At 42.3% G+C, this 27203-nt stretch overlaps 1 protein-coding gene across 3 annotated transcripts in view; it reads right to left on the reverse strand.

Annotated features, from left to right (window-relative positions):
* PLCE1 (phospholipase C epsilon 1) overlaps positions 1-27203 on the reverse strand; it is a 496428-nt gene that overhangs the window by 25634 nt on the left and 443591 nt on the right. For all 3 annotated transcript variants that reach the window (XM_033942327.1, XM_033942328.1, XM_033942326.1), the window contains 7 exons: positions 20605-20726; positions 19427-19544; positions 15827-15958; positions 12505-12795; positions 8537-8700; positions 5967-6228; positions 2942-3060 (listed from right to left, as the gene is read on the reverse strand). In XM_033942327.1, the coding sequence (XP_033798218.1) occupies positions 2942-3060; positions 5967-6228; positions 8537-8700; positions 12505-12795; positions 15827-15958; positions 19427-19544; positions 20605-20726 (1208 nt within the window). The remainder of the gene's footprint in view (positions 1-2941; positions 3061-5966; positions 6229-8536; positions 8701-12504; positions 12796-15826; positions 15959-19426; positions 19545-20604; positions 20727-27203) is intronic.

The following is a 27203-nucleotide window of genomic DNA, read 5'->3' on the forward strand; positions in this document are numbered from 1 at the left end:
ACCGCCATTCCCTTCACCGCCCCGTCACCGCCACTGCAACCCCATTCACCGCCCCGTCACCGTCACCGCTGCATACATAAAAGCCTCAAACGGGTACGATTTTATATACTTTTCTAATATCTCCCCTATGTATCTGCCATTGCCCCCCCCCCCTGTGTCCATATACCATCCCCATGGCATGTCCCCTTTTTGTCTCTGTCCCTATGCCCCATGCACATAATTTCCCCTCTTTCTGTTACCTTCCTGTGTCCAGATTTCCCCTATCTTCCTCTTCCATACCAGTGTGTCTCTTCTTTTCAACCCCATCTAGCTTTTTTCCCTCTTTCTTCCCCCCCCCCCCCCTTTCTTTCCTGCTGTGGGTTTTTCTTTCCGTTTTCATCACCTTGGCCCAGAATCCTGTTCCCTTTCACTCCCTCCTTACAGTCTGAGCCGGGAACACGGGTGATCGCACGGTCCTCGCAGCCCCCACCCGCCTGCCCAATCGATCCTAGTGTTTAGCCAGCTCTCTCCCTTCTCCTCACCTTAATTTGCAGGCTTTCTTTTTCAGCGACCTGCACGCTTTCCCAAAGAGCCGCACACGCGCGGCTGCTCAGTGTTCAATCTTCTGCTCTGCTGCAACTTCCTGTTTCCGGTTGCGTCAGAGCAGAAGATCGAAACTGAGCAGCAGCGGCTCTTTGATAGCGTGCGGGTCGCCGAAAAAGAAAATCTACAAACTAAGGTGAGGAGAAGGGAGAGAGCTGGCTAAACACTAGAATCGATTGGGCAGGCGGGTGTGAGCTGCGGGGACCACGCGATCGTTCATGCCTCACTGTGGGGACAAGACCCATTCACCGCCCCGCGGGCGGTGAATGGCCTTGTCCCCGTCGCCGCAGCAACGGCTAGTTTTCTTCCCCGTTTTCGGCGGTGACCCGCGGCTAAATGCGGTGGCCGCGGGTAAACCACCACCGTGTCATTCTCTAATACCAAGTAAGGAAAATTGTAAATGAAGGCTCATAGCAGCAAATTCCAGCTCATAGGAAGGGCAGGCAGAATCAGAGCAAGGCCAATCAAGCCCGGTATACCTGCCTCAGTAGCCACTCCAGATGAGAAATACTCAGCAATTCCTCAAAATAGATCAAAAGTTTTAGAAATATTATGTTTATGATTGCTACCTATGCTTCCTTTTGTTATTACCCGACTCTCTTAGCATTTTACTTCTAACACACTTTCGCTGGCTTTTACAAAGCTGCACTGTTATTTATTTATTTATTCCATTTTCTATACCATTCTCCCAGGAGAGCTCAGACATGAGTTTATTCAGGTACCCAAGAACTTTCACTGTCTGTACCAGCAGGCTCACAATCTATCTAATGGGTGGATTAAGTGACTTGGCCAGGGTCATAAGGAGCAGCGTGGGTTTGAACCCACAACCCCAGTGTGCTGAGGCTGTAGCTTTAACCACTGCACCACACTCATAAGAACATAAGAACTGCCTTCTCCGGATCAGACCTTCGGTCCATCAAGTCCGGCGATCCGCACACGCGGAGGCCCTGCCAGGTGTACACCTGGCTTAATTTATAGTCCACCATATCCTTATATGCCTCTCTTAAGGAGATATGCATCTAGTTTGCTCTTGAAGCCTAGGACGGTCGATTCCGTCATAATCTCCTCTGGGAGGGCATTCCAGGTGTCAACCACTCTCTGAGTGAAGCAGAACTTCCTGACATTAGTCCTGAACCTGTCCCCCCTTAGCTTCATTACATGTCCTCTAGTCCGTGTCAAATTGGACAATGTAAATAATCTTCTCTGCTCTATTTTGTCGATTCCTTTCAGTATTTTGAAGGTCTCGACAAAATAGAGCAGAGAAGATTATTTACATTGTCCAATTTGACACGGACTAGAGGACATGTAATGAAGCTAGGGGGGACAGGTAAATACTCCGATGCGCATAGAATTGTTATGAATGATGGAGCATTTACCTTGCCAACCCATGGTAGAAACCTCTACCATGTCTTTGTAAAAGGAACGCTTTAATTGTAAACTGCTTTGATATTTTTAGGATATTGTGGTATATCAAATAAAGAGAACCTTGAAAATTTCTAATAGCTTATTTCAAAGGGTAAGAAGTGGCTTTCCCCAAGTCTCTCAGAGGAATACATTTTCGTGGGCTTTTTCCAGCTGGAAAAAGCTGAAAACCCAAAGAATGAGATCATGCTGCTATGCTAACAAAATGCATTTATATCTATATATTGTGACAGGGTAAATCCTGAATCCATAACTCTGACCAGGTTTCTAAGGAAACAACCCCTGTCACTAGAGGCATGCCAAAGTTAAGTACAGGACAACCGAAGCTAGTAGGAAAGGATTTCCTCCAACCTGCCCTATTCATCTTTTTTATGAGGAGCCTAGGCAACACCTTCTATCCTGGGTAGGATTAGGAAGGGGAGTGGGGCTTGGGACACCAGCATCCCTCCTCTTCTCCTCCCACTCCTCCCCCTGCCATGCGTGTGCCCCCTTCCCTTTCCCTTTTTAACTTCAGCACGAGCAGCCATTGACTTGCTGCCTACATCGGCTTCGGTGCTCTCTCTGACATCACTTCCGGCACCCTTGCCTAGGAAGTGATGTCAGAGAGAACACCGAAGCCAATACAAGCAGTGGCTGCTGATGCCAAAAGGAAAAGATACGGGGAAGGGGTGTGCGTGTGGTGGGGGAGGGGGGGAAGAGGACAGGGGAGGGGTGCCATTACCCCGGGCACCGCTCACCCTACGCCACTGTCTGTCAGCTCTCCATTCTATAGTCATTTAACATGGATGCAATATTATATGTGACATCTTAAGTGTTGATGCTTATAAAAATGGGTAGGAAATTAATATTTGTTTCTGCTTTCTTACAGCATAAAAATCCAGTTTCCTGGTAAGGATCTGAATACATATCCATTTCACAAATATTAGTCTGCAATTACCAGAGAGGCGGGCAGAACACTGCCATTAGGGTTTTCCTCCATTCTTCGGCTGTTTATAAATAAGCTGGAGATGTCGAGGGATTCATTGTGCAAGTTTCGAAGCTGCAGGTGCCTGTATCCTAAAAAAATATAATTAAGGACAAAAATTAAATATTTATCTAAAAGCAAGCTAGAATGTACTACTAGTTTCCACTAGCATATTTAGGACCTGATTTCTGAGCAGACTCAAAAGGAAGGACAATGCGCAGAATAGATGAGCTTTTTGCTGTTTGTTAATTTTTTTTTAACCTATTTTGCAGTTCTTTGTAGTAGATAGTTCAGCAATTCCTCTTTTCTGTGTATCAAACTGGAATCACATTTCTAAGACATGCCCCTTAGCACCCCTGCCCTCCTAACTATGCCACAGCTATTGCAGAAGAGACAATGCATGGGGTACATCGCGAGAACTGACTGCAGCCAAAACAGAGCGGCGCGGGACCAGGCATGAAGTGCATAGGTCGCGCTCTTGCGTTGTGCATCGCTCTGCAAGGAGAAAGGCAGCTGTCCAGCAGGAGACCGTGCTGGACCACCGCCACTTAAAAAAGGTACCGAGGGGCGGTATATACACGTATATATTAGAAAAAGCCACGGCCATGTTCTTTGGGTGTAAGTTGTCTGACGCGGAGAACATGTATCTGCTAAGTTAAAGGTATTTGTTTGATAGACTTAAGATATGTCGAGGATAAGCATAAGACTGTTTCTAATATGAAATTTATTTATTTGTACATAAGGAGATTTTCCTTGCTAAAGCTTCATATAGGCGAAACATAATTCTATGTCGGAGTGACCCCCTTCCACATCGACAAAGTTCCACATGAACGACTACTTCAGAAAATTGCATGCCATGGAATTGAGAGTGAAATACTCACGTGGATTAAAAACTGGCTGGAGCATAGGAAACAGAGAGTGGGGGGTAAATGGACAATTCTCAGACTGGAAAAGCGTCACTAGTGGGGTGCCGCAGGGCTCAGTGCTTGGACCTGTGCTCTTCAACAACTTTATAAACGATCTGGACATTGGTATGACGAGCAAGGTGATTAAATTTGCGGACGATACAAAGTTATACAGAGTGGGCAGACTTGATGGGCCGTGGCCCTTATCTGCCGTCTACTTCTATGTTTCTATGTTTAGTGAAGACACAGGAGGATTGTGAAGATCTGCAACAGGACATAATCAAGCTCGAGAAATGGGCATCGACATGGCAAATGAGGTTCAATGTGGATAAGTGCAAAGTGATGCATGTCGGGAACAAAAATCTCATGCATGAATACAGGATGTCCGGCGCGGTACTTGGAGAGACCTCCCAGGAAAGGGACTTGGGAGTTCTGATTGATAAGTCCATGAAGCCATCTGCACAATGTGCTACGGCAGAGAAAAGGGCAAACAGAATGCTAGGAATGATCAAGAAGGGGATCATGAACAGATCCGAGAAAGTTATCATGCCGCTGTACCGGGCCATGGTGCGCCCTCACCTGGAGTACTGCATCCAGCACTGGTCGCCGTACATGAAGAAGGATACGGTACTACTCGAAAGGGTCCAGAGAAGGGCGACTAAAATGGTTAAGGGGCTGGAGGAGTTGCCGTACAGCGAGAGATTAGAGAAACTGGGCCTCTTCTCCCTTGAAAAGAGGAGACTGCGAGGGGACATGATCAAAATATTCAAAATACTGAAGGGAATAGACTTAGTAGAGAAAGACAGACTGTTCACTCTCTCCAAGCTAGGGAGAACGAGAGGACATTCTCTAAAGGTAAAAAAGGATAGATTCCTTACAAACGTAAGGAAATTCTTCTTCACCCAGAAAGTGGTAGAAAACTGGAACGCTCTTCCGGAGTCTGTTATAGGGGAAAACACCCTCCAGGGTTTCAAGACAAAGTTGGACAAGTTCATGCTAAACTGGTAAGACTGGACTCATTTGGAGCACTGGTCTTGACCTTGGGTCCGCCACGTGAGTAGACTACTGGTCTGACCCAGCAGCGGCAATTCTTAAGTTCTTGTTCTAACTCTTAAAGTATTTATTCTACTCTAAATTATTCTAAAGTATCTATATTTAAACTATAAGTATTAAGTCAGACTAATGACCAATGACGATTCTGGTGCCGATATGCTGTATGTAAAGAAAGTCTAATATGCATACTGGTTGCACCACTGAGGTATGAGAGTGAACTATCCTAAGGCCTGTTGTTGTGTGACTGTATATGCTTTTAAGCCTTAGTAGATAAACTTTATTGAAATTTATAGCCGATTGATGTTTGTAAATACTTACGTGGCATAAATACACATGAGGCGAATCTCTTTCATTTGAAAGGAAACTCCAGAGTTGGAGATGATAGGCTCAGGCGTAATCTAAGGAAATACTTTTTTACAGAAAGGGTGGCAGATGCATGGAATAGTCTCCCGGTAGAGGTGATGGAGACAAAGACTGAATTCAAGAAAGTGTGGGACATGCACATGGGATCTCTTAGAGAGGGGAGGAGATCGTGGATACTGTGGATGGGCAGATTGGATGGGCCAACAAGAGGGCATTCGGAAAAGTTGAAAGGGGACAGATTCAAAACGAATGCTAGGAAGTTCTTCTTTACCCAACGTGTGATGGACACCTGGAATGCGCTTCCAGAGGGCGTAATAGGGCAGCGTACGGTACTGGGGTTCAAGAAAGGACAATTATCTGCTGGCAAAGGGGATAGAGGGGCATAGATAGAGAATTACTGCACAGGTCCCGGATCTGTTGGGCCGCCGCGTGTGCGGACTGCTGGGCACGATGGACCTCAGGCCTGACCCAGTGGAGGCACTGCTTATGTTTCTATGCATGAACCTGGATATTTAGTGCTGGTATTCAAGAACATGGTCCAACATTGAATATCTGGGAATAATGCCAGCAACAGCAGCAGCAGCAGCAAAAAACCCAAAACAAAATGAAAAAATGCTAGTTGCCACTGGCTGAATGTTGACCCCCTTAATTTCTGCTAGATTATCTGTATTTTTTACCTCTCTTGAGAACCTTCAGGGGAATGATTCTCTGTGCAGTCACTGCTGAACTGTTATTTTCCACCACAGCAAAGCGAAGAAAGGCCAGATCCTCAAAGTAAACCCGGAAGAGGAACTGTTCATTCCACATGGGATTCAAGGTATTGCGATGAACGGGTTTAGTGCGAAAGTGGCAGCTGTCCAGAGGCATACCGAGGAGATCAAGTTCAATGCAGGGGCTCCCCACGCTATTCCCTGGGCAAACATTCTGCCCTGAGATGATCTAAAACACAAACACAAACACTGTAACCAAATACAGCCTGATAAAACTGAAAATTCAATTTGAGAGATAAAGCTGGGCTCAGGGCAAACAAGGTCCCCCTGCATTTAGGCCACCCAAAATTGAGGTGCTGTATTTTGCTTTCACTGGTGGGGGGATCCTAAGCCCCAGCAGAGGAAGCCCTCCTTCAACCGAAGCCAGCTGCTTTTCCTGGGCCACCACCATGCTATCCCTCCACTGCACATACTTTTTCTGAAACTGAGCATGTGTAAGGGACAGGGTTACCAGACGTCTGGAAAAACCCGGAAATATCCTCTTTTTAGAGAACGGTTCGGGTTCCCGGACGGACTTTCCAAAACCTGGTAGTTTGTCCAGGTTCTGGAAAGCCCCGAGCTCCAGCTGCATCTGGAGGATCTTCAACAAACATCTGCAGATGATGTCACATGCATCCATGCATCCTGGAGGCCCTCCAAACGCGGCCTGGAGGTCGGGAAAAAAAGATATATGGCTTTTGGGGGCGGGGTTAGAGGTGGGACAGGATGGGGCTGGAGGCAGAATGGGGCGGGGCTGGACATGGAACAGGGCAGGGTCTTGCATCCAGGTTTCTCCGTCTTCAAATATGGCAACCCTAGAAAGGGAGGCCTCCCCCCAACATGCTTAGTTTTGAGAAAACCGAGTATGTGCAGGGGTGGGGGCCTTGCATGATGCAGCCCATGAAAAGTGCTAGGCTTTGACTGGAGGAGGGTTTCCGCTAACTGGGCTTAAACATGTTGCCAGCTCAGGTATGTGGGGGTCACATTTTGAGCTCAGGCCCCTCCAAAACCTAGAAAAATTTTAGATTTATGGGTTTAAAACAGCAATTGACTGTCATAAGCTATTAACTATTAGTTCCTTTAAGTAGAAGTGCAGGTTTCCAAACCACTGCAGAGTATGAGCAAGAAAAAACATACAGTCAAATGACGCTTAAGCCCCTTGTGGCCTTAAACTAAGTACAGAATTGTAAATGTTTGTTCTATAGTCCGTATGTGTTTTAAATATAGTAATTTTATAAGTGTGGAGGGGCATAATCAAAAGAAACGTCTAAGTCCAATTTGGATGTAGGGCACTAGTTGCCCAAAGTCGGCAGTGGCAAAATGTACATTCTCAAAAAGTACGTCTATATATATATATATATATATATATATATATATTATTTTTCCAAAAATCATCTATCTGTACATCCAGACATTGATCGTTCAACCGCCGCTCCGTCTATCTTTCTACCACATTCTCGTACAAATATTTGTCCAAGTCCCAAACACCCAGAACAAAACCTTTTGGATGTGGGAGGGGCCAGCAATGTGATGGACTGGCCACCCAAACATGGCAATAGAGCAGTGGGGCACCTTACAGGGCACTGCTGTAAACTTCACAAAAAGGGTGCCACATAAACATCGCACCACAACTCCCTTATAGGTCATGGTGAGCCCCCAAACCCACTATACTAACCTGTCTACAACCCCAATAGCCCTTATAGCTGCAGGTAGCACCTATATGACAGTACAGTAGGGTTTGGGGTTTTTTTTTGGTGGGCTCATATTTTTTTTTACCATAAATGCAGTGGTTAGAGTGGCTTATGGGCCTGGGTCCTCCTCTCTATAGTTCACTAGCCTACCCCTCAGCCTACTTAAGCCATCTCTGGGCAGCTCTACTAGGCTTTCCTATGCCAGGTGCTGATGTTCTAGAGGAAGGTATGTACGTTTTTATTATGTTTTTTTATGGCAGTGTGAGGGGGTCAGTGATCACTGGGGGAGTGTGTGTGGGTCTGTACTTTGTGTCTGCAGTGGTTATCTGGTCACTTTGGATACCTTCTGGGCACTTAGACCTGGTTTTAGTTCCATCCAGGCAGTCTCGAAAACTTTTGATTATCCCTGCAGTACGACTAAGTCTAGGTCAGCCCACAGCCCACCCAAATCTCACCCTCACCACTCCTCCAAAAACGCCCCTTTCAGCTCTGGGTGCACAGCAGAATTCAGAGGCCTAAAACGTCCCTGGATACGTCTAAAAAGCCATTTTGATTGTCGGCACTTGGACGACCTGTCTTTTAGATCATCCAAGTGCTGACTTGGGTGGGTTTTTAGACGTATTTTTGTTTCAATTATGAGCCCCACAGTGAATAATATAAGTCAAGAAATCTCTGGCGTAACATTTTTATAGCCATTAGAAAGGCATTTCAAGATCAGTCCCCCAAAACACACTAGGCTCTAAAACTTCAAAACATACAAAGTCTTGATGATGTCCTATCTCTGAATTTTTAAAAAAAAATGCTTACTGTTAAAGAATATATGGCTGGTTCCATATTTTCCATCTCTCGCTCCAGTGGAGAAAATAAATGGTGCATTGGACAATTCTTGTCCCACAGGACGGGAGGTTTCAAAACATAGCCACAGCCACCATTCGCTTCAAACATTGCGGCATTTAAATGCATTGGAAGATCTACAGATAAAAGAAACATCACAGTATCAAGAAACTATTCTTGCACACCAAAAGCAATGTTTTCGTCACTTTAATTTCAAGTATTATTAAATGAACATACCTTAAACAGCAACTTGATGAACATAACTTGCACCTAACACCAAAAAACCCCATCCACATAGAAATATCAAGAAGAAAAATTGTTCAAATAAGAAAACAAACAAAAATAAAGAAATAGAAATCAAACTAAACTAGAAGACTTCGCTTTCAAAATTCAAAGCAACATAAACAGAATAAAGCATTAAAACAACTAAAAAACCTACTAATACAGAAAGGCCATCCTCACTACACAACCAAATCAAATTAAACATAAGCCTGCCGTAATCACACTTTAAATGCAGAAAATGTTTCTCGTGGCACAATACTTCAAGAAACAATGCACTAGTTCCTGCAAACTGTGAACAAACTTCCCTAACAGTTTCTCCCTCATCCAACCAACATGTTTTACATACAGATATGGCCAGGTGGAGTCCCTGGGGACCTTGTATTCAGTGCTTATAGATATTGTAACACAGCTCCATAACTTAATAGTGTTAAAAAGTCAGGGATGAACGTCCAATAAAGACCGGATAACATGTACAATATAGTGCTAACATAAGTACTTGCCTGCAAAAATACAGGGGTTGATATTCAAAACAATTTACATAACATATTAACAAAGTTAATGCCTGATCCATCCAATATGCCCAAAATAAACTCATAGCATATGATATGAGGTGATATAACATATGCAAATCTTGATCCATCCTTGCCATTTTCAGGGTAAAGGCTGTAAAAGTCTGCCTGGCATGGTCTTATTCCCCAACTACTGGAGTTGCCATTGAAACTCACTCCAGCCCATCTAGATTTGTTTAGCCGTAATCAGGGCACAGAACATAAAAATGCCTCCAATTACTGGAGTTGCCATCAAACCATGGGACGGGCCTGATTTGCCCAGCCAGCAACCACAGGCTGCCAGCAGCAGTTCATATATGCTGCCGGCAGCTGACCTGGAAGCCTTTCCTCTGATATATTTGCTTCAGAAAGAAGGCTTCCGGAACAGCTGCTGGCAATGTGTAGAAAGTGCTACTGGCAAACTGAAGAGAAATAGAAATGCTGCAAGGACTGGGGGAGGGGGGTGTTTGGAAAGGGTGGGAAAGAGAGAAGCTGCACAAGGGGGAGGGGTAGGAAGGGAGGGAAAGAGAGGCTGCTGTACAAGCTGTGGGCAGGGAGGGAGAGAGAGAGAGAGAGAGATGCCCATTCACTTTGGGTTCAAGCCTGCCTAAAATTGGGTGGCTGGTAATGCCACTGCATCTAACCATCGCTATATTTGTTTTGAAACCATTCTCTTTCCATTTAGGAATCCTTTGTGTTTATCCCATGCGTTTTTGAATTCTATTACCATTTTCATCTCCATCATGTCCCACAGTACCATATTCCAATCACCCTCTCTGTGAAAAAATATTTCTTGATGTTACTCCTAAGTGTGTTATTGTGGTGTCCCCTCTTGACGAAGCAATGAACAAGCAAAACTTGAGTCGAGGGGGCAGTCTGGATTATAGAAGGTTGGGATTTAGCATTACACAATAAATCAAGAAAGTATTAACCACCTGATAATTCAGATAAGTTCATCTTTTTTAATATATTGAAAAAAGTATACAAACAATGGCGGTCTAAGGGACTCAGTGAGTGCTATGATGGTCCCTATGACACTCTCTGCTTGCTTCATGTATTTGAAACACTAAAGGTGTGGAACTGAGCACTACTTTCATCACTTGAAGTATATTTTGTTGTTTATTTTGTTTTTGTTTTAATTTATAATATGTGAATCCTGTGGTAATACTGATGAGTCAGAAAGCTGCACGGGGGAATTAAAAAAGCATTAAACTCCTGTAAAACTTTGTATAGTTTAGCTAAAATATACAGAACCCATTTGTCTGTAGTTATTAACCTTCAAGCTTCCTGAGGGAGGACCAGTTTTGCTGTGAGGTCTCAAACACTGAGTATGGACTTAGATCAGGGGTCTCAAAGTCCCTCCTTGAGGGCCGCAATCCTGTCAGGTTTTCAGGATTTCCCCAATGAATATGCATGAGATCTATGTGCATGCACTCCTTTCAATGCATATTCATTGGGGAAATCCTGAAAACCTCACTGGATTGCGGCCCTCAAGGAGGGACTTTGAGATACCTGACTTAGATTGTTCTAAGGGCTAGACTTCTGATGACAACTATTTTGAGGTCTAGGGCAGTGGTTGGCAAACTACGGCTCATGAGCCGCATGCGACTCTTTAGCCACTTGAGTGCAGCTTGCAGATCGTCTAGAGCAGAGGTGCCCAACCTGCTTCCCTTCCCTTCTCACTGCCCTCCCCCAAGCCACTGCCATTGGGGGACAGGCTGCCACCGCCGCCATCGGGGAATAGGCTGCCAACGCCGCCATCGGGGTCTGTGCCGAGTTCTGAGCTCTCCCTGCTTCCCTTCCCCGCGGAGCTGACCAACTCTCGCCACCCGACGTCAATTCTGACGTTGGAGAGGATGTTCTGGGCCAGCCAATCGCTGCCTGGCTGGCCCGGAACTTCCTCTTCCACGGAGACAAATTTTTTCCCCCGTGACATTTTCTAGGCTCTGCCACGAATCGATTTCGACTACTTGCGGGCGACAATTGGGTTGACGTAGCCGTCATAGCGCAAGCGGGCACGGGGTATGGCTCTCAAAAAAAATTTTAATCGTTGTACTGCTGATGTTGGCTCTTTTGACTAATTTGCCTACCACTGTTCTAGGGCAATCTGCATATTGTAGTGGTGGCTGGAAGGGTCTCACCTCTATTAGGTAATATTGATACGACCTCACTCATAATAGATAAGAGGGATTTGGAATATTGGGCAGGAGTCTTTGATGACGTATTGAACCAATTAAGACGATATCACTGTTGAATCTATGCATAACTTGTCCATATATGCATTCAGCTTCCACACATAATATTGCCTTTGTTTTCTTTCCTATCACAATTGTAGTTCTCCCACCATCCCTTTCATATTGAATAAGCCATGTTTATCCATTACTTTGAATTTTTGAAATTGCAATTTTATCAAAATATTATTAAACGTGAAACTATATCAAGCTATGGCACACTGATAATTTATGAACCAGCACCAAATATGCTTCATAAAGTCCTTTTCTGGTTTGAATGGGGAGCCAATGATTTTTTTTCCTTTCATACATGATCATTTTAAACTCTACAATGCTTAGAAGCCAACCCCCTAATTCAGTGGTTCCCAAACCTGTCCAACCAGTCAGGTTTTCAAGATTTCCCTAATGAATATGCGTGAGAGAGATTTGCATATAATGGAAGTGACAGGTATGCAAATCTCTCTCACGCATATTCATTAGGGATATCTTGAAAACCTGACTTGCTGGGGGTCCCCCAGGACAGGTTTGGGAACCACTGCCCTAATTCATCATACATCTACATCAGGGCTGACCAAGTCTGGTCCTCGAGATCTACTGGCAGGCCAGGTTTTCAGGATATCCACAATGAATGTGCATGAGAGAGATTTGCCTGCACTGCCTTCTTGGTATGCAAATATATCTCATGCATATTCATTGTGGATATCCTGAAAACCTGGCCTGCCAGTAGATCTCAAGGACCAGACTTGGGCAGCCCTGATCTACATCCACCTTTTCTGTTCATTCACGTCAAGAAAACAATATCCTTCCTGCATAACTGATGGATTCCCCAACTGAAGTAAAACCCCAAATATTTTACAGTACTGGTGTGCTGTTTTCTTACCATCTGTTTGATAGTTCAGAGCCACGAGCTGTATGCCATGGAGCCAGAATATCAGGGGATTGGGGTTGGATGAATCAATGCGTGTGGCAGCTGGGTATGTCCTCAATAGCTGACAGCCAGTGTGCTGAATCAGCTTTTGAGAATACCGTCTGCATAAGCGCTTGGCAGCATTCTCATTCAGGGATGAGATGTGATAGCAGCGAGGTGTTCTAATGATGGCACTCAGGGAAGGAGAGGTGTTGAAAGGAGGTGAACAAGGTTCTTCCCAGCTCTGTCGTGCTTCAGCTACACCTGAGAAGATAAAGGATGCCAAAATGATACCTGGATTCTTGCAGGCTGTAATACAAATTGTAAGAGCCTTACTCAAAATGAGAGGGGTTAAAAAATCTTAGAGCTACAAGTTGAGACCTGCTTTCTTCTTCTTTAGGCACCTACAAGGTTATGGGCTAACTAGACTTATTGCAAGAAATCACAATGGAATATTCCATACAGGGCGTTAAATCAGTAGGTACATTTAAGTGTACATTTAAGTGTACATTTAAGTGAGATAAGGGATTTATCTCAAGTTCACCAGGGTTCAATACAGCCAATAGCACAAACGTGCCCAGCAGACGTTACCCACTCACATCACTTTGAACACCCTGTGGGCCAATCTAAAAATCTATAATTAATAGTGATATTTGGGTAACTTTATTTTTTATTTGTATTGTATATTAGGATATATTCTGATATTATTATATGCAGGAAAATGAAATTATTGAATGATATTTATGTTACCTGTATAAATAATAGTGTAATATGTGGAATATCTTTTGTTCTTTCATTTGTATGACACTGTTTTTGATTAAAAATCAATAAAGAATAAAAAAAAAAAAGTACAAAAGTTTTTGTTTTTTTCTTTTAAACTGTGTTTATTACAAAACCTAGCTAGTTAGCCCAAAAACCCTGATGTCTCTATGATATGTTTAAAGAATTTAAAGTAGATAATTCAATATCGCTTCTGAATCTCACATTGTTTGAGAAGCTCCTGTAGTGCTCAACCTTATCAGTTTATCAACCATTAATGAAGCTACTATAAAGCCAGGAACTTATCTCATTTTGTTGACCGCTATTGTTCATACGGGGTGCCAGGCTGTGACATCTTTCATTCAAAAAAAATCTCCTAAAAAGATGATGTTCATGAGTTCTTGAGGCCACATAGCTCCTTCCTTTGAATGTGACAGTAAGGGCCAAGAAATAATCTGAGAAAAGAGCTCTCTCCATTAGTCATTTTTATACAGATACTTTCAGAGAGTTATGTTCTGGCCACCAAGACTTGCAAAACTGTAGAATCTCAAAACTTATATAGAAATTTGGTCCATTCCAATTTATACAGAATTATGGGTCATTGTATTTGTAGGCTAGTACTGTCCTACTCTTTCAAAGACAAATTTGCTTTTACTAAATGATGGCGTCTGCAATAGCTAATTAATTTGTTTGTACATTCTAAGGGTGATTTTAAAAAAGGATGATAGTATTTTTTTATAGGCAGAAACCTTTCTATGAAACTGCCTTCCCAATATACACTTAAATGTATGGCCATGCAGCCTGTGGATACATTAATGTATCTGAAAGTAAGCAAAGGCAATCCCAGGGTGGGGTTTGAAAAAAAGTTTTTATAATATATTGTACACAACAGAAAACTGTGAACAATAAAAGCAGGTTTGAAAATAGGCGTGCACACTTTCTCTTACAAAATTATCCCACGGAATGTATGCAGATATATTCCCTTTGAAAATCATTGAAACTTATACATGTATTTGACACATGAGTTAGGTGACCTGTTGTAAAATTAACCTGCCTGTGTTTACTAGTTGTACAGCACAAAACAACAACAAAGGTGACCAATTGGAGCTCAGTCTCTTTTAATTATAATTGACTCGACACGATTGTGTTTCGGCCCAAAGGGGGGGCGTGCCTCATTTCGGTGTGGGTAGCAGCATACGCTGGTTCTCCAAGTAGAGGTTAGCAGTATACGCTGGTTTTCCAAGGAGTAATGTTTCTCATGATGACTGAAAAGGGAATTTATACATCTTATCTATCATGATTTAACTACAAGACTCCTGAGGCAGGCCCCTTTGGGCCGAAACATGATCCTATCGTGGCAATTATACCACATATACTCAAATATAAGTCGATCCGAATATAAGTCGAGACCCCCCCTTTCCCCCCAAAAAGGATTTAAAAAAAAAAAAAATAATAATAATTTAAAAAAATGGTTGACTCGAATATAAGTCGGGCGGCTTAATATTCAAGTGCCTTGCCCTGTCAGGCTCTGCACCCAGCCCCCTCCTAGCCAAGCTCTCCACCCAGCCCCCTTCCCCTCGTCATGCACTTCACCCAGCTCCCTTCCTGCCAGGCACTGCACCCAGCACCCTTTCCTCTCTCTCCTGTCAGGCATTGCACCAGCCCCCTTCCTTCCTTCCCTCTCTCCCCTCCCCTGTAAGACTCTGCACCCAGCACCCTTCCTTCACTCTCTCCCTCCCCTATCAGGCTCTGCACCAAGCACCCTTCATTCTTCCTCCATCAGTCTCTGCCCCCTCCCTCCCTCCCAGGCTCTTCCCCCTGCACCCTCCCTGCCCTAGCTTCATACTTCATCTTGCCAATCCCCGGTGAAAGTGCAGTAGTCAGGAGCAAACTTTCCAAATTTCTGACCTGCTGCTAACCGGCTGCAGCGAGTTCCTTCGGCCACTGAGTGACAAGAGCAGGAGCACGATTTGACGCTGCTGCTTGGTACTGAGAGGCATCCTTACTGGCTCCTGCGAATTCTTGCAAGAATTCATAGGAGTCAGTAAGGGTGATCGGCAAGATGAGGAATGAGGCTAGGGCAGGGAGGGGGGCAGGGGGCAGAGCCTGGCAGCAGCAGCCTACAATCATTCTGGAAGGAGGTGTATTGTTGGCTCGAATATAAACCGGGACCCCCATTTTTGGGCCAATTTTTTCGGCCCCAAAATCCCGGTTTATAGTCAAGTATATACGGTAATAAAAGAGACTGAGAATCAATTGGTCACCTTTGTTGTTGTTTTGTGCTTTTCACTGGTGTGAAGGCAGTTTCTCCTGTTTGTTTACTAGGTGTACAGCAGTTCTCATTCCTTGGACAGTCTATTACCAGCATATCAACAATGAATATGCATGAGAGACATTTGCATTCAGTGCGTGCAAATCCCTCTTATGCAAATTTATTGTAGGTTCCCTGAAAACCTGATAAGCTGGGGCTCAGGTTGAGAACCACTGTTTCTGCTTTTGAAGGCTACTAAGCAATGTCTAATAATTCTGACGCTACCTTTTCCAGATGCTTTGGTGAGTACTGTGGGCTCTCCAGGGCTCATTCTGCCAGGATTGTTGCCAAAAATGGATTTCCTGCATTTTCTTTCCTTCCCTCTGCTGGATCCACATGGGTTTAGAGTTGAAAGGCCTGTTCCCATAAAATTGACACAAATGAACTGAAGATCGAAAGGGCATGACACTTTCCATAGTTTTTTTCCATTTCATTTTCAGGCACTGAAACAGACTGTCATGCTAGACATAGTACAAGAAACAGCCAACTATTGGAACAAATGCTTACACTGGAACTCTATTCCTTAAGGCTTAACTCAAAAGAAAAGCTTATTTCTAAATATCTACAATAAAGCCTAAGTAAAGTGGAAGGCTCCTAACAAGTTCTATTCATGCATTCGGATGCTGGAAGCTGCAAATGGACATCATAGGCACAGAGGGTGTGCTAGGTCTTGGGTTGTTTAGAAATAGGAAGCATTCTAAGAAACTGTCCAGCTGTGATTTATTGCAACAGAAAACTCTTGGCAAAGTCTTGTTATTTTTGGACTTGCTTATTTAGAAATGATTGCACACTGAATAAAGTATTACTATCAGTTAAAACCTTGGTCTTCACAGCACTATTTTAACTAAAGCCACCAGGGTTGTCCAACGTCAGTCCTCGAGGGCCAAAATCCAGTCGGGTTTTCAGGATTTCACCAATGAATTTGCATGCACTGCTTCCATTGTATGCAAATAGATATCATGCATATTCATTTGGGAAATCTTGAAAACTCGACCTGGCAAGGGCCAAGATTGGATGCCCCTTGGTCTTTCCAATCCTAATCCAAAGGCTGCCAACGGGACATGTTTTCAGGCTATCCGTAATGAATATCGCCAGTGTATGCAAATGTCATCTGCACATAAATTACACTATTATGGTGGCATTAGTTAAACTATTGTATTAAAATTCCATTTCTAAAAAAATGTGTTATGTATATGCAACCCAAAGGCGTGCCAATTTCAAAGCAGGATGCTGCACACCCTCAAAAGGAGAAAGTCATATCTTATTTTCTCTATTGCTTTCAGTTAGGGTTACATGTTTTAGAGGACATGTCCAGGCGTCCAGATGGCTTTTCAAAACCCAGCACTTTGTCTGGGTTTTGAAAAGCTTCCAGCTAAGAGTGACGTCGGGACGGCATCTGTGCATGCGTGGATGCAATGCGTGTGATGTCATTGTGTCACACCAGTGCATGCTCAGATGGATGGGGACAGGACTGGGGGCGGAACGGGGCATGACTCTGGTGGAACCAAGTGGGGACGGGGGAAATGGGCAGGCATGGGGGCGGGGCCATGGGTCCGAATTTTAGTTCCAGAAAATCTGGTAACCCTACTTTCAGTTCTTTGCCTGGCAGAACCACATTCCAATAATGACTCTGTAAAGGGGCATCCGGAACAAATTAAGCCCTAAAAACCTAGAGAGAATAATTTGTACATTGAAGTTATTTTATCCTTATGAGTTGTATAGCATGTTTCGTGCATATTATCATACTTGTAAGTCACTCAACTATTAAACTGGTTCTTCTTGTACTTAAACTTTTGTAAAAAGTGGTACTTACACATGTAAGTGTTGACAATCATGCAAAAACCACTGTAATTGGTTCACCGTTTGCCCAGTTGGTCCTCACTTGCCTCATAATTATCAAATCAGCTGATCATCCTAATGGACTCATTTAAATTTCTTGGTCTTAGTTTGGATTATCAATTCAGAAACAAATTACTGCTGTAATAAATTCTACTAGTTCTTTTCTATACTACTTCTTTGCTATATTCTGATCACATCCAGATTAGACTATTGTAACGTTGTATATGCTGGTCTGTCTCTATATTTATTCAAAAACCTTCAAATAGTCCAATAGACTGCTGTATAAATACTGTCTAAAGAAGTGGTTCCTAACCCTGTCCTGGAGGACCACCAGCCAGTCGGGTTTTTGAGATAACCCTAATGAATATGCATGAGTGAGATTTGCATATAATGGAGACGACAGGCATGCAAATCTGCTCCATGCATATTCAGTAGTTGGAGATCTTGATGTTGTTGGCTGGACTTCACCTCATCTGCCTTGCTTGATCTGTTTTGGGACTTAGAGTTTTTTTGTTTTACTTTAATTTTATTCTTTTTACTATAATTTTTATTATTTATAATTAATATTTTTTTATTATTGAATTTTGTTATATCTTTACCATTTAATACTTGTTACTCAGGTACTTTAGCCAGATTGTGAGCCTTCGGGACAGAAAGGGAAGTTTTAAGTATCTAATTTTATTTTATTGTAACCCATTCTGGGCTCCTGGGGAGGATGGGCTATAAAAATGAACACATAAAAAAAATTCATTAGGGCTATCCTGAAAACCTGATTGGCTTGTGGTCCTCTAGGACAGGGTTGGGAACCAATGGTCTAATGCGCCGAAATATGATCATGCTAACAGAAAATTATTTTTTCCTGTTCAACACAGAATCAAATTTCAGTACTTAATGTTGTCATAAAGTCCTCCACTCAAGTAACCCAGACTTTTTAGCATCAATGGTCATCTCTTATGACTCATCTCGGGCACTTAGATCAGCCTAAGATGGTCAGTTGTGTCTTCCTTTGCTTATTAACTCATGGCCTTATTCTACACTATGGAACTCAATGCCTTTTGTTCGTTTGAAATTTTGAATGCAATTGAAGACTCACCTTTTCTCACTTGCTTTCAGTGCTACTCTGGGAGTGGTGGGGTGCCGAGGGGTTTGCGCCCTACCATCTACCATCCTGCTATCTACATCTTTCAATTGTTACAGATTATTCACAATTTCAAAAACAGCTGAAAGCATATCTGGTTTTCCTTGCATTTCCACTGTGAGACTGATAATGACAGTTTCTATATAACAATGGTGGAATTTGGACAAGGTTATTATCTATTTGTAATGTTTTTATTGTTTTGTAATTTTTTTTAACTATTCATGCATTTTTGTAACCCACCTAGTTATAATTAAACAATTTAAAGCTCCAAGCGATATCACTTTATTGGATGTGTTTTTTGTGAAAACACTTCTCCTGCTGTAGGTGTATTTGCTGGCATCCTTACATGTATTTTACAAAAGGCTCCATGTTCAGCAGAGCCTTTTGCGAAATATTTGGGTAATTGTGACCATCCCAACCTGGATCACCCATTTCCATCTTACAGGTCCTATTCAAAATGTGTTGTGCCTTTAGTACCATGGTGGGCAGATGAATAATAACTAGATAACAAAAAATACTTTAATTCAAGGTTGAGCAGAAATGAATGGAACACTTATATTACTGAACAGGAAATTAATATCACTATAACACACTGAAAGCATTAACCCATCACAAGCACACAATAGTTCATTTATCTGAAATTTAACAAGATTTTTAAAAAAACGTTTCCCTATGTGCAAGAAGCCATGCAAGAAATGGTAAGAACAATGTGAATGTACCTTATACAATTTTAGAAAAGAATGCTATGCTTCTAGGCAGAAGCTATCAGTGGTACAGAGCAAAATCAACACAACATTCTAGAGAAAAAGGCTAACTTATAACCATGATAAGCTTGGTTGTATCCTTACCAGGAAATTTCACTGCTTGGCAATAGATGACAAGATCTGAAAGCTCAGGGGCTATTTGCCTACTTTCCTTCTTATTCTGTGGAAGATAAAACTCTTCATCCAGTTCCATGTCATAAACCTATGTAATAATTCAAATATTTCAAGTTTATTTAAAATTTCTTATACCGCCCAATTAAGCCTTCTAGGCGGTGTACAAAAACGCTAAAACAATGTGCTAAATAAAATACATTTTAAACAAAAACAAACCAGGAGTAATAACAATTTTTAAAGATGTTGACAAATGGGAACAAAAGGGAAGGAAGGGTTAGAACTACAATTGATAGAGAGAAAGAGAACAAGCAAGGGGAAGAATAGCAAAGGGAGGGAGGGGGGGGGCTGAAGGTAAAAACCTTTCTTGGATCTAAGTCACCCTTAAAAGGACAGCTTAAATTACAAAAGCATCGAGAAATAGAAATGTCTTTAACTTCACCTTAAAGTTGTCAAGAGCTGATTTTTCACATAAGTAATTTGGAGAGAAAATTGTAGTCCTCGTTGTGCTTATATGTTTCAATGAGGGGATGGTAAGAAGATTGTGGGCTGTAGATCTTAAAAGTCCTTGTTTGATTATAGGGGGTAATTAGGTTATTCATGAATTCTGGCTGGTTATTTTCTCTGGTTTTAAAAGTTAGTAGGAGAATTTTATAGATGATCCTATGTTCTATTGATAACTAATGAGCTTTATGTAAAAGAGGGGTAACATGGTCGTGTTTTTTTTTTGCATTAAATATAATTTTTACTGCAGTATTTTGTACTGTTATTGAACTGTATTGACAACAAAAGTGTAAAAATCTGGTTCATCTATTCTACATCTACAGCTGACTGGAATGAACAAAAGTATCACTGATGAACATTAAGGGTTCCTTTTACTAAGGTGCGCTAGGCCTTTTTAGCGCGCTAACCCCGTGCTACCCGAAAAATACAAACGCAAGCTCTATGGAGGTGTTAGCGTGTAGCGTGCGCAGCAATATAGCATGCGCTAAGCGCATGCTAAAACCACTAGCGCACCTTAGTAAAAGGAGCCTTAAATATTGAAGGAAAGGTTAATTAACACATTAAGAGTGGAAGAGTAGCCTAGTGGTAACTCACCTTGAAAAAGGTGTGAGCTAAATTCAAATAAGATCATAAGAAGCAAACGGTACCTTTCCTTTGTTGTTAGCAGTGCTGTCACTTTTCTTAATTCTCTTGGGCATTTCTTCACTGTATTCAAATTGCAGCTTATCAATGGCTGATTTATTCTCAGGCCGATCATCAAGAATATTGTCTGCAAACACGAGTTAGTTTTCAGTTCTACTATATTGATGAGAACTCAACAGTAATTAATCTCAATAAATGAATACTAGCAAAGAAAATACATGCTTAGACAATCACACAGCATCTTGTTGAATATATACTGGCAAAAAGCGTTTTCACTGCCAATGGCATTCAGCAAGAGAATAAGGTTTATACAAGTATAATAATGCTTCAGGCAAGTTCCTCTTTAAAAGTCAGAGTATTCACAGATACACAGGGAGAGTAATTTACCAGAGGCCAAGGCCAGGACCTAGTTTATAAAGACATCAGGCACCTCTGTGTCTTTATAATTACCAGCACATATCCTTCAGAGAAGCATGGTACATGAACCACAAGACAAAAAAAGCATGATGGGCCTCAAGAACTGGTAAAAACGGAGCAGAATTTATTAACAGATCTGACACAGGCCATGTTTTGGCAAATTGCCTGCATCAGGGGTCTACCATAACATTGAAAAGATTTGGATGTTTTTATTTTAGACTCCCGATGCAAATTGCTGAAACACAGCCCGTGTTGGGTTTTGATAAATTCTGCTCCTTTATACCAGTTCTTGAGGCCCATTATGCTTTATTTTTATCTGCTTGTATATTTGATAAACGATGTGCGTAAATTGCCACTCAGTCAGCCCTTCACCCAAAATCTTCTCTGGAACACACCAACACTCATGTCACGCAAAAGTACATTTGCAAACTTTTAAGAAGGGGTAATTTTATAAGAGGTATTTTAAGCATATGCACTGGCATGCACAATATATGTGTCTTAAAGCCTTAATATATCACCTCGAAGGCAATTTCATAAGCAAGCATGGCATTTTACATGCTCAAGAAGGCACAAATAAAACTGCTCAGGATTGCACATACATGAAAATAGGTAACAGGAAAAAATAGAGGTAATTTTAGAAAGCATTTTCTGTGTCTAGCTCATGTTTTACATGCTAGAAATAGCTATTATAAAATTGTGTGGATGAATACATGGGAGCCATCAAGAGAATGCATCTTTTTATGCATTCCACACAGGCATTTCTTGGGGTGGCAAGTGGGCAACGAAGGGGCATAGCAGCAAGATAGGAATGTAGTTCATAAAATGCACACGTGAAGGGCAATTCTATAACTGAGCATCTACATTTATGTGCTTCTTGTGTAAGTAAATTTACAGAACACCAAAACTTTCACATGTAATTATGCTACTATTCTATAATGGAATCTGGGTGCCAAGATGACCTTATTAGTCTCGGAAGAGGCTCTCAGTTATCGAACTGCCCCCTTGCCTACTGCCTATGTGTTTTTTAAAAAAAGAAATGTATATTGGAACTAGACCCTCTGAATATGTCACACTGGGATAAACACATTGTACTGTAAGCATGACAAATTGTAACCTGTTTTGACTGTATATTATGTATGTTAACCAGTAACCTGTTCTGAGGTCATTGGAGAGAACGGAATAGAAAATGAATCAATAAATGGGCATACATTTATTGATCCCTAATAAGAGTACACATAGAGTGCATCTAGAGTGCATCTGTTCTCATATCCTTCCATAAAATCTTGTCATTACAAAAAGTTTCTTGAGAGAACTGTCTCACTTCAGGCCGCTAAATTAAATTCATGGCTAGGAAAAAATAATGTTAGAGGCTTCTTCTTATTTAGATTTCAGAAAATTGTTAGACACAATTATTCGATAGGCTGGTATCTTCATGTATGCTGTTATTTTAACTTGTTCTTCCTTTTTTTAACCTTATGTATTAATTTGCTTGGTTTTACTATTTTATCCGTTGTTTTTTTTATGCACTGTATGCATTGCCTTTGTTGTGAGCCGCCTAGAACCCTCCCGGTATGGCAGCGTACAAAAATAAAATTATTATTATTATTACTTAGTTGCTCCTGCTAATGGATAGGTGTAAGAGCATTTGTGCAGTAGCAGGAATCATTCTGGGAGCCTATTATATAAAGACACAAAAGGTACTAATGTTGTAGAGTCTTGTGAAAAAGAACAGAAAATTTTTCTGCAGGTCAGAGCAAGAGTTAAGGGTTAAGGCTGGCACCCAGTTTCTTGGACAATTTATAAAAGTGCATACACTGCCTATGTATCTTTCCTCTCTACCGTAAATCCCCTCTTGTATAATTACCCTCACTAATTACAGCATAACATTTCTTCACACAACACTAATGTGATCACTTCAGCAGCAGAAGAAATATTCTACTTCAAAACTGTGCTCGGTGAACTGTAAAATGCCATTGCTTAAATCAATATATCCTCACACATAATCAGCAACATGCAGACTTCAGGGATGATGGGACTGCTGCCTTAGCCAATCACATCACAGAGCTGAAATGATTCACCCAGACCAGGCAGCAGCAGGAGAGAGACATGGTGCATGGTAGCATCAGAGCACAGAGTGAGACTGCCATGCTACATCTCAATTGCAAAAAAACTCCAACAACTTTGCACGCTACTATGTTTTATGCATTTTGGCAACCCATATTTATTTGCAAGGAGAGACAGCGTAGAAATGCATGCAGTTAAATTGCTTGAGCAAAGGGATTTTACCTTCTTGGCTGTTAGGAGCAGGAGAAGCATTAAGGACATCAGCTATACAGAAAGAAGAGTCATAAAGGAGGTGAGAAAATAGATACAGCCAGAGTGATTTTTATGATGTGTCAAAGGTAGATATTGTATATACTTGACTATAAGTCGACTTCATGCATAGGTTGAGGGGAAATTTTAGATCTAAAAATGGCCTAAAATCCCTTGACCCATGCGTAGGTCGGCCCTCCCCTCCAGCCCTCAACTGGACCAGCACTGGTCTCTCCCTCCAACACCCCTCAGCAGCCAGCAATCCTCTCTCTCCCTTCTCTTCATCCAACAATTCACGGCAGCTCTCCACTCCCTCCATGCAGTCAATGCCCACTGTCTATAGAAGCACAGAAACATGATGACAGGTAAAGGTCAAATGACCCAACCAGTCTGCCCATCCACAGCATCCATTATCTCCTCCTCGCGCTAAGACATCCCGCATGTCTGTCTTACACTTTCGTGAATTCAGACAGTCATTGACTTCACCACCTCTACTGAGAGACTATTCCACGCATCTCCCACCCTTACTGTAAAAAAGTATTTTTTTTTTTAGATTACTCCTGAGTCTGTCACCTCTTAACTTCATCCTGTGCCCTCTCATTCAGGAGCTTCCTTTCCAATGAGATTTACCTCATGTGCATTTATGCCACGTAGGTATTTAAATATCAATCATATCTCTCCTCTCCCACCTTTCCTCCAAAGTATACATATTCAGATCTTTCAGTCTGTCCCCATACGCCTTATAACAAAGACTACCAGCCATTTTAGTAGCCTTCCTCTGGAATGACTCTATCCTGTTTATATCTTTCTGAATGTGAGGTCTCCATAATTATATACAATATTCTAAATGAGGTCTCAAAAGAGTCTTATACAGGGGGTATCAATACCTCCTTTTTCTTACTGCCATACCTCTCCCTATGCACCCTAGCATCCTTCTGGCTTTCGCAGTTGTCTTTTCAACCTGTTTGGCTACCTTGAGATTAACACATTGTATTATCACACCCAAGTCCTGCTCTTCTTTCGTGCACAAAAGTTCTTCACCCCCTAAACTGTATTTTCCCATGGGTTTTTGCAGACCAAATGCATGACTTTGCATTTCTTAGCATTAAATCTTAACTGTCAAATTTCAAACCATTCTTCAAGCTTCGCTATGTTGTTCCTCATGTTATTTACACTATCAGGGGTGTCTATTCTATTACAGATTTTGGTATCATCTGCAAAAAGTTAAATTTTACCTGAGAACCCCCGTCATTTTTTCAGGTCCTTAGTAGCTGTCGCTCGATTTAGTGCATGCCTTAAAGATGTTAGGCCAACGATCGGAGTGCTTGTTTTAATATTAATGACCTCATTTTAATACTAATGAGGTCATTTGCATGGAAAAGTCAGAGAATATACAAACACAAGGAAAAGCAAGCAGTGAGCCCTTGTGTACATCAGTCGGCAAATTAGATCAACGGTAAACCAGTTCAAAATGGTTTAGCGACGACTGTTAGACAATTGGTGAGTTTAGTGCTTCCGAATCCCAGTCCAGTATTGCCCCATCCTGCGTGGGTTCCATTACCAACTGCTGGAACAGTTCTCCTTGAAGAGAATCCAGGATCTCCCTACAGTCAAACTCGGTTTGCGAGTGTTTTTCAAGACGAGCAAAACATTCTCACATATCGTGACTCGCAAATCGAGCGTTGACTCGATTTACGAGCATCGCTCCCCCACCCCCCTTGCAAACATCCTCCCATGCGAACTAGCAGCCCCCGCCCGCCCAAACTGAATCCTTACCCCATCTGGCACCGGCAAGCAGCCCACAGGACATGCCAGTGAACAAAGATCCTTCCTGTTGCCTGGGCCTTAAGCATCTGTGCATGCTCAAGGCCCAGGCAACAGGAAGGATCTTCGTTCACCAGCATGTCCTGTGGGCTGCGTGCTGGTGCCTGATGAGGAAAGCCTTCTGTTTGGGTGGGGGTGTGTTTGTGAGCGGGGGGGAGGGAGCATGGGAAAACTCGCTTTGATATACGAGCAATTTGGTTTACGAGCATACTTCTGGAACGAATTATGCTCGTAAATCAAGGTTCCACTGTACTTCTAAAAGACCTTGCAATAGGGATACCCCAATCAACATCTGGCATGTTAAAATCACCTATTAGTTATACTTCCCCTTTTACAGCTATATTCTGAATGTCTACTAATAAATCTCTGTCTATTTCTGTCTGTGAAGGAGGTCTGTATATCACACCAATATATTTTCTGCTCCCTCTTTCCAGGTTGTCCCACAGTGCCTCTTCCTTACCCTGCAGATCCTGAAATTGTGTGGCTTTATTATGATCTTTATTTATTTATGTAATTCATTTTCTATCCCATTGTCCCCAAAGAGCTCAGGATGGGTTACTCCCTCCTTTTCTTCCTAACCTGTCTTTCCTGAATAGATTATAGCCTGGTATATTCCAGTCATGGTTCTCTATGAACCAAGTTTCTGTGATTGCCACTATATCCAACTCAGTCTCTTCCATCACAGCCTCTAGATCCAGAGCCTTGTTTCCCATACTGCTTTCCAGACACTGTCCCCTTTTCCCAGCCTGTGATCTTCCGAAGACCACAGAGATGGCTCCAGGACAGGCCGCAAGCAGCCTCGGAGGATCGCTGGCTACTTGTGGCCGAATCTAGTACGGTAGAGGAAGAGGGCATTGACTGCATAGTAGAGGGAGGGGAGAGAGAATTGCTCCTGTAGGGTGTTTGAGGGACACAGGATTGGCGGTGGGTCACATGTATAAGTCAACCCTGGAGATTTTAGGGCTTTATTTCCATCCTAAATTTCTTGACTTATAGTTGATTATGATGTGTAAAAAATAGCATTCCTTCAAAGATAAAAAGGGACATTTTTCTAGAATTCTGTAAGTCCCAGTTAGGTTTGTTTGTTATGAATTACAGCAGTTAGTAAAATATAAAATAAAACTAAGAAATGGCAAATCTGTTCCCTTTACATTAAGGAAAATATTCCGTTCTTGAAAATTAGTTTTTAAACCCCAGCATCTCTCCACCAGACCGAAATAAATGAATGAGTTGGGCATTTCACCTGTGTTAAGGATACTGTTAACTGCAGCAGTAATCATTCAGATACCAACTCTCATACAACATAATTCTATGTTTTCCTTTAGTTTTATAGTATCAAGCACAAGAAATTAAAACCCAGGATGTTCCCTGGCTGCACCTGAAAAGGAATCAGGCCTTAAAAGCTTCTTCTTCCCCTTCTTCCTGAATCTCCCCCAAGCATATCCCCCTCATAAAGACCACCCCGGTCATACCCCCACTTCTGAGGATCCCCCCCATCATAAACCTACCCCAAGATCCCCTGTTACAATTCATTCTCCTCCTCCCCTGGGTCTACCTGTAGAAATCCCTGGTGCCTAGGGGCTCCAGGGATTTCAACAGGTAGGTCAGGGAGCGGAGGCGGCCTATAGGAGTGTAAGTTACCTTAGGGGGGAAGGGGGTTCTTTAGAGGGGGGTAGATTTGTGATGCGGGGGTCTTCAGGAAGGAGAATGTGTTCAGGGGTGAAGAGGGAGAAGAAGCCTTTAATGTCTGGCCCCTTTAATAAGTGGCCTGTGGATTACTGGCCTGATGTTCCTGGGTACCATGGTTGAATGAAATCTATGCAATTCATGTACCATAGGAGTCACTAACTTGAGAGGGAAAATACTTAAGGGTACCTGATTAGATGGTTTAGAGTTTTTACAGTTGATTGAGGGGCCTAAAATTCCTGATCATATGAAAGCAAGTCTCGAAGCACCTATTTCACAAAAAGAGATTCAGAAGGCTTTGAAGTCCCTTAGAGTTGGATCCATTCCAGGAGGTGATGGATATACGGTAGAGTTTTTTAAATCC

The sequence above is a fragment of the Geotrypetes seraphini genome, chromosome 4 (assembly GCF_902459505.1).
Source record: "Geotrypetes seraphini chromosome 4, aGeoSer1.1, whole genome shotgun sequence".
Classification (NCBI taxonomy): Eukaryota; Metazoa; Chordata; class Amphibia; order Gymnophiona; family Dermophiidae; genus Geotrypetes; species Geotrypetes seraphini.